We start from the raw sequence: 14,365 nt of genomic DNA on the forward strand, positions 1-14,365 counted from the left end.
TTAGGAAGGGCGCGGCACCCTCCCTAGCTATCACTTTCTTTCTCGTGGTTTTTCTTGTTTCATTGCCGTTTCATTGTTCCATTGCAGGCATGTTTGCTCACAAGGCGAGCAGAATTTTCCTGGCATACAAATCAGAAACACGAGCAAAACGTGGCACGCTGCTGCGCTCATCGGCGTCTTTGTCCGCCCGCACAAACGTTGCGCGCACCGCCCGCCTTCGGGCCGATAGTGTCGCGCGCGCCACCCCGCGGGCGCGACAGAAAGGGGTCAGGTGCCGCGGCGGAGTTTGACAACTGAAACCAATCTAGTAACGTTGGGACGGACGACATCCCGGGCCCCTAAAGTGCTCCGCACTTAAAAAAATATTACAACTTATCTGCGCAAGCACAACGCAGGGCAACGCCAACGCGTCAATCATGGACACGTGTGGGCCGTCGGGAAAGATAACTATTTAGGCATGGAAATTCATCGTTCTGCAAGATTATCAAGGGCTCGGTTACCAATGTGCGACCACTGCTAATCATCTGTGATGCCTCGACCAGAAGGCCCACTTCTTCATTCTAGTGTCTGTAAAACTGCTCTTTTGATTACATGTATTGGAGTACAATATAGCAATTGTGGCAGTAAAACTAGAAGTTGCACGGTGTTCCGGCGCCCAACGAACGCTCATACTCAATTGTTCCCTGATTGGCAAAACGATCTGTCTGCCCTACAAAAAAGCGGCTGTAGCTGAAACGAGCTCGATAAACTACATCCGTACGGAATTCTTCAAATTTACCGGCATGCTTTATATAACACATGTCCGGTCTTACAGTTCAACTGGTGTTTCGCTGCTTGTGTATGAGTTCATGTACCGGGGAAGGAGTTCCCATTTCGGGGGCCGCGAGATGCAAAAACGCTCGTATATCGTGCATTGGATGCACGTTAAGGAATCCCACCTGGTCTAAATTATTTCGGAGTCCCGCACTACGGGCGTTCCTTCTACTGGTATCTCAGTTTTCGCGAATGAAACCACCGAAATATATTATTTATTTTTTTATTGTTCGCACCACGCCTTACATATCTTTCCTCTCTCATAGTGAGCCACAAACACAATGTTTTCCCCGTGTTAATTCCTTATTTTTCTTAAGTATATGTGACCGTAAGTAAATGTTGGAGAAGTGTGGTAGAAGCCTTTGCCCTGCAGTGAGCGTAACCAGGCTGCTGCTGCTGTTGCTGCTGCTGCTGCTGCTGCTGATGATGATGATGATGATGATGATGAAGAAGAAGCAGAAGAAGAAGAAGAAGAAGAAGAAGAAGAAGAAGAAGAAGTAAATGTAAGGCATCCCACAAGTTTCTTCTGCTTAGTTGTTTGCTTATGCATTACCAGCTTGCTACTCGCCCTTTCAAACGGAGTTTTATAGAACCGACCTAAACTTACCAAGCTGGCATTCTAGTTTTCTCATCATTTATTTTGCCTCAGTATTATTACGCTATCATCAAGCGATGCTCAAGAAAGGAACCGCCGCGAGAACGACGATTAAGTTGGTTTGTGCCCTTGGCGCGAGCGAGTGTCAGCCTAGCTGTCTGGCTCCAGTGTAAATAGTCTGTAAATAGCCTATTTCGTCTGTGTCTTTCCACACGTAACATTCTGGTGGAAGTTAGCGATCGCCGTCCTCGCCACGGAACTCCGAAGTGGTCGGCACATCGAGCTTGTCACCATGCCTCCCGTTTACGAGCCCGCCTCTGCAACGGTTTCGGCTTGTCCGGCTGCTCCAATGGTCACGGTTTCCCCACGTCGCAACCCTGGTGTGTTCTCTGGCATGGAGGGACAGGACGTTGACGAATGGATCAAACTCTATGAACACACCAGTGCTAATAACAGGCGGGACCCAACGATTATGCTCGCCGATGTCATCTTTTACCTCGGTGGCACCCCACACGTGTAGCACCAAACGCTTGACGACGAGATAACCAGTTGGGACAGAACTCGAGGCCACCTGTTCACCAGCTTTCTCCGCGACGCCTCCCGATCCACTAGCAACCATCATTGCGATGATTCAGGCCGTCGTCAGGCAGAAATTTCAGAACATGGGTCTGACCTCCGTGTGTTCCACGTCTAAACCCAGCGTTCCCCAGATCTCTAGCGGCCCTCCTCGCCCCCGGCAGTCCTTTTCTGTCACATCTCGCCGCAACCCGCCCGGATGGCGTACCCCTGATGACAGGCCGATCTGCTTCCACTGCTGTCGCATCCGCCACGCCGCACGTCACTGCGGCAACCGATGGCCACCACCTACTCGGAAATACTCCACCGCTTATTCCTGCACCTTTGGACCTTCTGTTCCCTACACCACCCGCCATGAACCCACTGCCGTTGATGATCCTGCTCCGAACCTTCGCTCTAGACGCTCGCCCTCACCTCGACGCCATCAGTCTCGTTCGTCCCCACCCCGTCACTTCTCTTCACCGGCTATTGCCTCCCGGATCCGGCCAGAAAACTAGTCACTAAGCTTCTGGAGGCGAAGCTGCGTTGTCAACCCTGCACTGAAATCCTCCACTCACGTTAGCTACGAACCAAAACCTTCGAGATGTTGACGTTGACGGCTCTCCTGTCACTGCACTCATCAATACAGGCGCACATCTTTCTATAATGAGTGCTGCCTTTCGACGACGACTCAAAAAGCTCCTCACCCCAGCGTCGGCGCCAGTCGTCCACGTTGAGGATGGCGGTACTGTGCCTAACGCCACACTCCTCTCCTCTTAACCGTAATTGCTAATTGCCCCACCTAACCAAATTGTCGGCCTCGATTTTCTCCATGCATTCTGCTCTTATTGACTGCTCTGCTAGTACCCTTCACCTTGAGTTGCCGATTCTCGCAGAACCTTCTGACGCACCCCACCGCCGCTTATGCCCCACCGACTTTCTTCGCCTACCGCCAAAGTCAATAGCCTGTATTGAACTTTTGTCTTCCCCACCAGTTCCTGATGGCAAGTACCTCGTCAATCCTCTGTCCGACATTCCACTGCAGTATGCTTATCCATCACATCACAGTATACTTACTATTACTGCGAACCGCCCTCGCATGACTGTCTAACTTTGGATTGGCAAAACAGATTCTACCGCAAGGAATTTGCCTTGCCACCGTTGATTTTCTCGGCGACCATCACGTGACAGCATTATCGACGGACGGTTTTGCTAGTTTAGCAGGCTCCTAGCTCGAGACTCGGGCGCCGATACTAACATAAAGAAAATGTTGCGACGGACCTGTCCTCTGCGCAGGCTGAAGGCCTTTGCCAAGTATTATTCTTCTACCAAGATATTTTCGACTTCGACGATCGCCCTTTAGGCCAGATGTTTGCGGTCAAGCTCCGGATTCTTACTGGCGATGCTACACCTATTCACCGGCGACCGTATCGAGTTTCTGCGTCGGAACGCCGAGTAATTCAAAGTGAAGTAAACAAAATGCTAGATAAAAACATCATTGAGCCTTGTTCGAGTCCCTGGGTATCACCTGGTTAAAAAGAAGGACGGCACGTGGCGCTTCGGTGTGAACTACCGTAATCTAAACATTACTAAGAAGGACGCCTACCCGCTTCCACCTATAGACGACGCCCTTGACTGCCTGCACGGTTCCAGCTATTTCTGTTCTATTGATCTTCGTTCTGCGTACTGGCGACTTGCTGTTGGCAATATGGACAGAGAAAAAAACGCATTCATTACACCTCATGGCCTATACCAATATAAAGTGATGTCGTTTGAAATATGCAATGCCCCTGCCACCTTTGAACGTATGATGGACTCCTTGCTCCAAGATGCTTGATGTATTTCGAAAGGCGACGCTGCAACTTAACTCGTCCAAATGTCGTTTTGGCCACCGACAAATTACTCTTCTGGGTCATCTCGTTGACGCTTCCGGAGTACAGCCTGATCCCGACAAAACTCGTGCTGTCCGAGAGCTTCCGGTTCCGAAGACAGCCGCAGACGTTCGAAATTTTTAGGGCTATGCTCGTACTTTCGTCGTTTTGTTCCAGGTTTTGCGGCAATTGTAGACGGCTCACTAATCCTTTGGAGCAAGGCGTACAATTCTCTTGGGGTACTGCAGAAGCCGCCGCCTTCTCTCGCCTCGTCACTTTTCTAACCTGACCACCCATTCTCGCCCAATTCGACCCTGATGCCCCCTACAGAATTGCATACAGATGCCAGCGGTCACGGTGCTGTCTTAGCCCAACGTCAGCGTGGCCAAGATCGTGTTATTGCTTATGCGAGCCGCCTCCTAGCACCATCGGAGCGCAACATTTCCATTACGGAACGAGAATGCCTTGCTGTAGTCTGGGTGGTTGCGAAGTTCCGTCCTTACCTTTACGGTCGCCCTTTTTCCGTAGTCGCTCACCATCATGCTGGCTCACATCGCTAAAATATCCTACAGGCCGGCTTGGTCGATGGCCTTTAAGGCTGCAAGAATTTTAATATTCCGTAGTGTACAAGTCTGACCGCCTGCACCAAGACGCTGACAGCTTGTCGCGTTACCCATTTGACGATTCTGACTCCTTCGATATTGCCAGTGCTTCTTGCGTATTCTCTGTATCACAGTTGCTTCAGTTGACTGACGAGCAGCGTCGTGACGCCTACATCAGAGCACTCATCGACGATTTTGAACAATCTCCGGCCGATGCTGCTCTAGGCCTCTTCGTCCTCCGCATCGGTACTCTGTACCGTGGTAACCTTCATCGGGATGACTCTCAGTTCCTACTTGTAATTCCTAAAGACCTCCGCTCCATCGTTCTAGAAGGCCTTCACGACGCACCAAAGGCAGGACACCTCGCCGTATCTCCAACCTATGACCGTGTACGTCACCGTTTTTCCTGGTCGGGCCTTGCCCGATCCGTACGACGTTACGTCACCGCTTGTGAACCTTAACGACGCAAGAAGCCTTCCCAGCTCCCCGCTGGTTACCTGCAGCCGCTCTACATCCCTGCCGAGCCCTTCAATTGTGTCAGCTTAGACCTTCTCGGCCCATTTCCGGAATCTACAGCAGGAAGCAAGTGGGTTGCTGTCGCGGCGGACTACGCGAACCGCTACGCCGTAACCCGCGCTCTTCCGACCAGTTGGGCAACTGATGTTGCGGACTTCCTCCTACATGATATCATTTTGATGCATGGTGCTCCCCGTCAATTGCTAACAGACCGTGCCCGTACGTTCTTGGCCAAAGTCATTGACAACATTGTGCGTGCCTGCTCCATGCAGCATAAATTTACCACCTCCTACCACCCTCAAACAAACGAAAAAAGTTGGCCGACTACACTTGTGTTGCTTTGTCTACGGCTCCTTAGATCGGATGGATGGATGTTATGAGCGTCCCCTTTGGAATGGTGCGGTTGGTTGTGCCACCAATATCTTGTTATTATATTGCCGAATGTCCTACCTAGGTTACAAAAAACAAAACGAGAAACCCGGCAATGAATTCGCAAAACCAAATTTTCTTACCTCTGAGTGTGAACTTTGTTTTCGTACGTCTAACTTCTTTCTCGCTTCCCTACTTTTCTTGCACCAATCTTCCAACCACCTCTTACTAATCTCTATTGCGGACATGTTTACTTTCCCCCTGCTCTAGCTGGATCAAATGGCTTCAAGAAGGCCAGTGGTGCCTAAATCGACCACTGAGTAGATATCTTCACATTCTAGTAAAACATGCTCCATCGTTTCCCTAGCTTTACCGCAGCAAGCGCGTGCATTTCTTCCTTCCTATATCTCGCTTTATAGGTGCGTGTTGTAAGGCATCCCGATCTCGCTTCGAAAAGCAATGAGCTTCCCTTTGAGTTGTCATGAATTTTTTCTTTCCTTATTTAATTTTTCCCTCTTAAGTAGTTACTCATGGCAGGTTTCTGTGATCGGAAGTGCTGCGCGCGCTGCCCCCTGGTGCTGCACTCTGTGGGCACGAACAAAACAGAATCGTTTTAGTTTTCGCATTTGTGCTGTAGTTGCTGGAACCGCAAAATAATTGATTAAGAAATAATTGAATTATGAAAGAGGACAACGCTTTCTCTCCCACAAGGTGGGGCATTTTATAAAAAGAGATGAAGAATGCAAGAAGAAATAAGGCAGGAAGGTGAACCAGGCGGCTTCCTACTGGGGATAGCAAACCCCAGTGTTCCAATGCACTGCAAAGCAGTGTACTGCGAAGTGTCAATAAGCTGTAGTATAGTACTAATTTGAGCTCTTTGGTGCATGTAATGAATAGGTGAATAATTAGCAGTGTCTTAACATTTACTCATGGATAAATGCACGTGACAGAAATGGGATTGTATTTAACTGGGAGAGGCGGGTTAATTGGGGGTCGATATGGGAATGCATCATGTAACCGCGCAAACGACAACGGACGGAGAAAGAAACACACTGGACAGGCGCAGAACTTCAACTGAGATTTACTGCGGGAAAGCCCACATTTATACATGTGTCATGATCCGACTTGATAATCATCGGACAAGCATCGCTCGACATGGGCATGCCATGTAAATAATTGAACTCTTTATCACTCCGTGACACTGAAGAGCTGCTTACGCAGCTGCCAGATTGCATTTTTATACTGTAAGCTTCAAAGATTTCTCCCCTCAGTTGTGACGCGAACATCTTCAAGACTTTAGTGTCGCGGAACCTAGGCGTGCAATTACGACAGTGGCGACAATGGTCAGCCAGTTTGCCATCCCGTGCCAATCCTTTTACCCTTGCGCGGTGCTCCTGCAGTCTGACGCTTAGACACCGTCCCATCTGCCCTATGTACCTGTTGCCACAAGAGTGGAGTATCTGATACACTACCCCTATTCTGCATGGGACGAACCTATCAACGTGCTTGATACTGCATTCATTCTTTCCTTCCTTCCCTGCACCACGTTGTACATGCCCGCCAGTTCCTTGGGTGCCGTAAAACCATCCGGACTTCGCATGTATGCTGGATCAGAAATAAATAAAGCTTGAATCATTACGCCAACCCGGCACTGGACGTTCTCTCTTGCCTTCTTATTTTATTTTATTTTTGCATTTTGACAGTACACACACTACTAGCATGGTACTAGGTCCCTCATCTCCAGTCACCTTCCTGTAGTTTGCACACATATCGGTGCACGTTCGCGATCTTTATTCTGCCGTACAAGAACGTGCGCGCTCACCGGTCTTATTACAAGATGAAGCGCCAAATATTTCGATTGCGTATTACTGCAAGAACTGAGAACGCACGTACAGTGAAGAATATGCGTAACCGTTGTGTGTCAATTAATGCACAGTTATTGACAGAGACGAGATGCTCTAGAATTATTATGGGAATGAGTTAACCCAACTACATTACAGTTGAGCGAACCCTTTCACTCGTGGGTTAATTGATTCCCGCATTCTAATGTTTCATTCAGCCGTTGTACTTGGATATAAAGACCGCCAGTTGCTTTCGAGACCATTTGTTGCTAAATGTAAACGCAGGTACGGTCATTGTACCACTCCCGGCGTTTCGGTACTGAATAATAGTGGACACAATTTTCGGCGTAGAGCACCAATGTCATCCCCAGTGCACCGGAATCTGAGTGCCGTAAGTTTGGTTACATGTGCAAGTATGCCCACGGCTCTTCGTTCACGTAAACATATATGCTGCATTATTAACTACAAAGCGCTTAATTTCAGAACGTTGCAAACACACGCATATATTTGGGCATGTGATTAAATTGTAACTAAAATTAAAATTGTAATAAATGTAACGGGGAGCATTTCCGTAGAGTGACGGAAGCTTCTGCCGTATTTTTGAAATACGACATGCTTTCAGTATTGTTACATGTAATTCCTCTGTATAATTACGGAATTCAATATCTAAAGTGTACCATAAAAAAAAGAGAGAGGACCCCTCCCTGCCCACGTTCTCACTTCGAGCGAACCCTAAAATGAGTGGCTGGATTCACCACGGAATCACGCTGTAAGACACTGTTCCAACACTCGTGGTAAACCGTTAATCAGATCGCAAAAAGGACCGCGGTCAAGAAATAGTGGGGTCCACTCTCAAGTATCTTACAAATTTTGATGCAGTCGGCTCAGAAAACACTTTTTGCAAGCAGCATCAAAGTCAAGAACGAAGGAAGCTTCGCTGTTCAAATATAGATGCAAATAGTGGCTGAGCATCTTGCTGGCAGGCTGTACAGAAAGTTGCGCTGCGCACAAGAAATCCTAGTCGGGCTTTGTTTTTCACTTCGATCAAGCGACGTTGTGTTTTCCTTGCGTTCTCATACGCAAGGTATTAGAATGTAGGCTTAATATTTGCTTATTGAGCTTTCTTTGTCGCCGCCATGGGGCGTCGTCACAGCGAGGCGTTGCAAATGCACTGATACACATGACCTTGTAGTTGTCCTCTTAGCAATAAAAGCAGACTGACTTAGTTCAATGCTAGCCTGTGTCGTCGCTGTGTCATGGCGATGATCATCTTGCCATGTTATCCCGGTATTCAGAAAAGTATCTTAGCTTGAAGTTCGTGATTGAGCTGGTCTGAATACCGCCTGTTGTGAAAGCTCCGAAGGAAGCGCAATGAGCGCTTTCTGCACGTTCACACCGGGCATCAGCTAGATCAAGTCAAGCATGTAATTTTGAACTTCTGAATACGGGGGATAGTGTTGAGTTTTCTGGTCGTACCATGTTCATGCAGTCGTTGCCGTCATCATCGTCATCGCCCAATCGCCCTTCATGGTAGTTTAGTGGCTTTGACGTTGCGCCGTTAAGCAAGATGTTGCGGGTACGACTCGGTATAGCGGCAGTCTCATCCGGATACCGCCATAGGGCAAAAATGCACGTCAGTTAGGTAAACGGTAAAGCACCACAGGTTTTCATAATCATTTCCGAGTCCTCCACTGTGGCGTGCCACGTCTCGTCGTTCCGTTCCTGTGTCAGGCCACCGTCGTGTAATCGTCGTCAAACCATCATGTGATAGGCCTTGCGTATTTTTTTATTACCGGTAACAGCATATCACGACGCTGCTTCATATATCAATTGCTAAATCTTTCAAAAGGCACGCAGAAATTAGAAACGCTAGCATATGGTAGAGTTAGAATAAGTAATTTCTCATTTTTACAGTTACGTGTTGTTTACGTGTGGAGAAACACAAACAAAGCAACTAATTAAAATCTATTTACAAAAGCAGCGCGGCTGGAGACCAAGATGGAAGCCAGCTCCTGCCAAGCCCAGATGCCCGTTTTCGTCTTCCTTTTCGCCATGCCATTTAAGTGTTTGTACCGCAACAAACAACAAAATGTACCGCAACAAAACAACCGGCGGCAAAAGCGCCGACCCTGTGCCGTTAGATATATGTGGTAAGCGGAGAACTATAAGCCTTCAGTCTGGCGATGTGGACGATATCCCTGGTGGTTGGAGCGGAGGACATAGTGAGGCTCGCTGGAACAGTTTCATAGGTGACATCATTCATTCGGAGAACCACACGACATGGGCCTTTCTAACTGGACAGGAGCTTCTAGCAAGTGCCTACGCGACGGGAAGGCGACCAAAGCAGCACTAGGGAACCAGGCGTGAAGTGCACATCATGGTGACAGAGATCGTAGCCGCGCTTCTGGTTGTCTTATGACACTGATGGGTGAGCGCCTCCAAGTTTTGGAGCGTGGTTGCCGCTAGCGATGGTACCACGTGCATGTTCACTTGCCGAGGTCGTAATCGATGTTAGCAAGGTGTCTATTGCTAGCGTATGTTCCCGGCCATAAGAGAGGTAGAACGGGCAATAGCTGGTAGTGTCAAGGCGAGAAGAATTGTAGGCAAATTGTAGGCTTGAATCAGAGCATTCACGATTGCGATCTGTCAACCCCTTGGGTTAACAAGGAGGAACTATCCGCTCGAGTGCAGACGTCAACGGAGCCATATTTCACTAAGATAAAAGTCGTGGAACTCTCTGCTGCAAAGGCGACGGAAACACGGCCGAGGTAGGCAAAGTTGCTTGCGTCATTAAATGTAATCCTGACGATGCCTTCAACTTGCCCGAGTTTACCAATTTTTCAACTGCTGGCGCCACTATTAAAGAATGCTGCCGCCTATAACAAGCCAAAAGCCGACGCGTCGCACATTAGTTCCAGTGCCTTCCGAATACTGTAGCGACGTCATCATGTGAGGATGTCTTTAACCCAGCCAGCACCTACGATTACGTTACGCGTATCGTTTGTCGTGAGCCCGAAGTGGCCACTCCAACTATCTTGTAACCTAAGTACTTCGGCCTGCCTTCGGTTCCTATACCCCATAATCAAGCCATCGTCCAACAGAAGGTCGCCTACATGGGTATCTACTCCCTTTCCTCACCTGCTTGCCTCGATGTTTAGCCACATTTTGCGACACACCGCGATCGACCCACATACATCAATGTTCCCCTCCTTGGTCCCGGAATCCGTCCATAAGCGAACTCCCGACGACAAGGCTATATTGCCACATCCTACATAGTCACCGCGGGCATGTGCCAGGCGATGAAAATGACGCTAAAATAGCGCGCGGGTATGAAAACAGAGACGACAACGATGTCGCGTTCACAGCTCTAATAAAGTGCTTTTACATGTCCACGACACCGGCTTTCCCGTCTCCTATTAGGCTATGACACTGGTGGAGGTGCGGGATATGATTTCCTCATGCTCGGCACCCCTTCGCGGAGCCATGCATCGAACGCGGAATCACCTTCGTACCTCTAAACTCATGTTCACCGGTACAGTCGCCGCCTGCTAGGCCTGACGCCCGAGTTCAACCCTTTGCAGGACCCTGCAGGCACGCGTCTACAGACTTGCGCCATGGCCACTGCAACTCCATCGCAGGTGACGCTGCAGAATCCTAAGATCCCAGAAAGTTTCTATTGTGACGCTTTAGAAGATGTCCACGATCGGCTGGACCAATTTGCTGGTCGCCATTTATAAAGACTGGGGCTCCCAGCAAAAGCTGGCTAATGTCTATTTTGCGCTTCAAGACAGTGCGCGGATGTGGTTGGTGAACCGGTAGAGGAGTTTGACCACATGGGATGCCTTCCGCACCCAGCAGCTAGACACATTCACTAGTAGCAACAGAAGAGACAACGCGCAGCGTCATCTCGAATCCCGTATTCCAACACCAAACGAGAGCGTTGCCATATTTGCAGAAGATATGGCCCGCTTTTTCCGAAGAGCAGACTTTGAGATGACCGAAGAAAATAAGTTGCGCTATCTCTAGCGCGGAGTGAAGGAGGAACTGTTTGCCGGACTCATGAGTAACCCACTGACGACCGTGGCCGAACTTATCAAGGGGGCTACCGCTATAGAACGGGCACTACAGCAACGGTACCACCAATATGATCAGCAGAACTCATCGGTGAATGCTTCAATTCTACCTGAGAGCTGCGGTGCGTCTCTGCGTGAAGTCATCCGAGAAATTGTGCGAGAGGAGATCCTGCATCTCGGGATTTCTCCCGTGGCACCAGCGGTGGCTTCTGTCGCTAATGTCGTTCGGGAGGAAGTTCGACAGGCCTTTTCGTCGCCCGACTGGCAGGCAGTGGCGTGACAATTAACCTGCACGGAAGCTGTCCGTCGTCCACCTCCCGCCACTTCGATGCTGCTGACACCGTCAACCACTGCGATGCAGCCATCATCGCCACCCCCGACGCCCTATTTTCGACAATCACAGCCACCGCCAGCTATGCCGTATCGCCGCCAGCCGATCGCTGCATCTCGTCCTTACGGTGAATACCCTGTCGCCTGCCCGCTTCGAAAGACCGATTTGTGTTCGCACCGCTGACCGCCGGCCGCTATGCTTTCATTGCGGCGAATCAGGACATGTTTGCCGCGCATGCCACTACCGCGCGGCTGGGTATCCAAGATTTCCCAACTCTAATTACCTTGTGTTTGATGCTGCACGTACCTTCGACGGAAATTCTATGAACTTTAGGCCGGAAGGTTCAATGACGTTTCGATCGCGTTCACCTTCTCCGGCTCGTTACACCCCACCAACCCGTAGCGATTTTTCTAATGCCTCTAGGGGCAGGTCCCTTAGACCGCGCCGGGCAAACTAGAGGCAGCGACCTCGGGTGGTGAGGTTTCAAACCTGCTAGCTTTCCAAGAGCCTTCCTCACCGACGATCAACGACGCTAAAACTACGACGACTCCACCCATACCCTATATAACCGACGTCGTCAGCGCCGATCTTGTCGTTTGCATTGACGGCCACCAAGTGGCCGCTCTCGTCGACGATACTGGTTCGCATTTTTCCATAATAAGTCACACGCTGGCCGATAGGCTAGGAAAAGGGAAGACGCTATGGACCGGGCCCTACATCAGAACTGCCGGCGGCCAGTTGATGACGCCGATTGGAAAATGCACAGCCAGAATAGTAATCGCCGGTGCAACCTTCGTCACCACCCTCGTCATGCTCTTTGAGTGTTGTAAGAAACTTATATTGGGGATGGTTTTCTTAAGAGAGTATGATGCAGTGATTAATGTCCGTGACCTCGTCGTCACATTTTCTACGCGCTCAGACGACGTCGACACCGCGGAACACCAGCAACCCCGCTTACGTATCGCCGACGACGACATCATGCTTCCGCCTTGAAGCTGTTCCCTCGAACCTGTAATCTGCGACAACTTTAACACCGGGACTGGGGCCTTATAACGCAAAACTATTCCAACATGTTTCTATTCCAATCTCCTGACGTCAAATTTGCGTAACCACCAACGCAAGCACCGGGGGGTAACCCGCAGGGTTGTCTGAACAGACTAATCAAACGCTCTCCTCGTTCATAGGAGGTCACTTTTGTTTGCTTGAAAAACGAATAACATTGCCTACACTGAGCGGCTTGTCGTATCTAATTGAGGCGAGGAGAACGCTCAAGTGGAGAGAGATTCGATGGGGCCGATCCACTGCACTGAAAGTCGATTACCGGATGAAGAGGGTGGTGCCGGCGTCTACGATTGGTCGGCTTTCCCTTACTTAGCTTGCGGTGTCTGGTGGAAAATCGCGGCGGCATGCAATGGAAGCTCAAGAATGAGGCTAAAACGGACGCTCAGCATAGAAGAGTTAGCAGAATGAGGGGGTAAACGAGCCGAAAGTGCTCGAAAACGTTACACGGCCACGCAAGAAGTTTTATTATACGCAAATACACCCATGCTCTCCGGCAGGTGCGAGTAGACAGCGTCTGAGCGATCGGCGGCAGCCATCTTCTATTCCTTTCGGAACGGGACAGCCTGCGGCTATTCCGAAGAAAATTCAGTTTTGTTCGGCATATTAATGCATCTTTATTGCGTACACGTCGCTAAGACATGGTGAGTTCTTGCGGTTTTGTGACGTCGCGTGACAGGCAGGTGAAGTGGGTGCAGCCTGAAAACTTTTTACCAATAGCCGAGGGCTAATGGCGGAAAGGGGTCGAATCAGAAATAACTGTTTTTCTTTTTTCTCTCAAATCATGCATAATCAGTGTGTACACATCATATCAGATGGGGAGGTATCGCGGTTTTCGTGACGTCGCGTGACAGACAGGTGTAGTGGGGGTGGTCGAAAAAAGTTTTTGACGAATTGTGAAAGCTGATAGCAGACTTGGAATAGAAAAGTTTGGAATAGTCTTACGTTATAGCGCCCCTGGTGTCGCTGAACACATCGACGCATTGGTACTCAGTCAAGGGGCTTCCGTTGCCAGGGCTGTAATTAACGTACACGACGAACATGCTGAACTCCTACTGATGAATTTTAACCGGGAACGTTGACACATTGCTAAAGGCATGGCTGTTGCTTACTTCGACGAATTTACCTCAATACAGGACTGCCTCTCAGTGGAGCACGTGACGTCCACAGTGGTTGTGCCTGCCCCTGTCGTTGATATTAGTCCGACCTTATCGCCCGTTGAACGCAACAGCCTTCTTGCGCTCATCGGTGAGTTTAAGAGCTACTTCTCATCCACGTCACGAGTTAGCCAGACGCCGCTCACTAAGCACCGTATTGTCACCGAAGCCGATGCCACACCAATTCGGCGGAATGATTATCGTGTAGCACCGAAAGAGCGCGAGACAATACAAACACAAGTGAAGACGATGCTTGAGGACGGTGTTGTTCGGCCATCTAAGCGTTCTTGGGCATCGCCTGTCGTATTGGTGAAAAAGAAGGACGGTAGCCTGCGCGTCTGCGTCGACTATCGAAAACTGTACCAGATCACAAAGAAAGACGTTTATCCGCAACCGCGTATCGATGATTCACTGGACGGGCTACGCAACGCCCATTACTTTTAGTCGATGGAGTTGAAAAGCGGCTACTGGCAAATAGAAGTTGATGAAAGAGACCACGAGAAGACAGCTTTTGTCATGCCCAACGGCCTTTAAGCATTTCAGGTGCTTCCCTTCGGTTTGTGTTCTACGCCAGCAACGCCTC

The 14,365-nt window shown here is 49.5% G+C and overlaps 1 protein-coding gene across 1 annotated transcript in view; it reads right to left on the reverse strand.

Moving 5' to 3' along the window:
• Positions 1–1,102: 1,102 nt before the first annotated feature.
• LOC139048066 (uncharacterized) overlaps positions 1,103–14,365 on the reverse strand; it is a 48,699-nt gene continuing 35,436 nt past the window's right edge. The window contains exon 8 of the mRNA XM_070522460.1: positions 1,103–1,233. Within this exon, the coding sequence (XP_070378561.1) occupies positions 1,109–1,233 (125 nt within the window). The 3' untranslated portion in view covers positions 1,103–1,108. The remainder of the gene's footprint in view (positions 1,234–14,365) is intronic.

The sequence above is a fragment of the Dermacentor albipictus genome, chromosome 7 (assembly GCF_038994185.2).
Source record: "Dermacentor albipictus isolate Rhodes 1998 colony chromosome 7, USDA_Dalb.pri_finalv2, whole genome shotgun sequence".
In the NCBI taxonomy this organism is placed as follows: Eukaryota; Metazoa; Arthropoda; class Arachnida; order Ixodida; family Ixodidae; genus Dermacentor; species Dermacentor albipictus.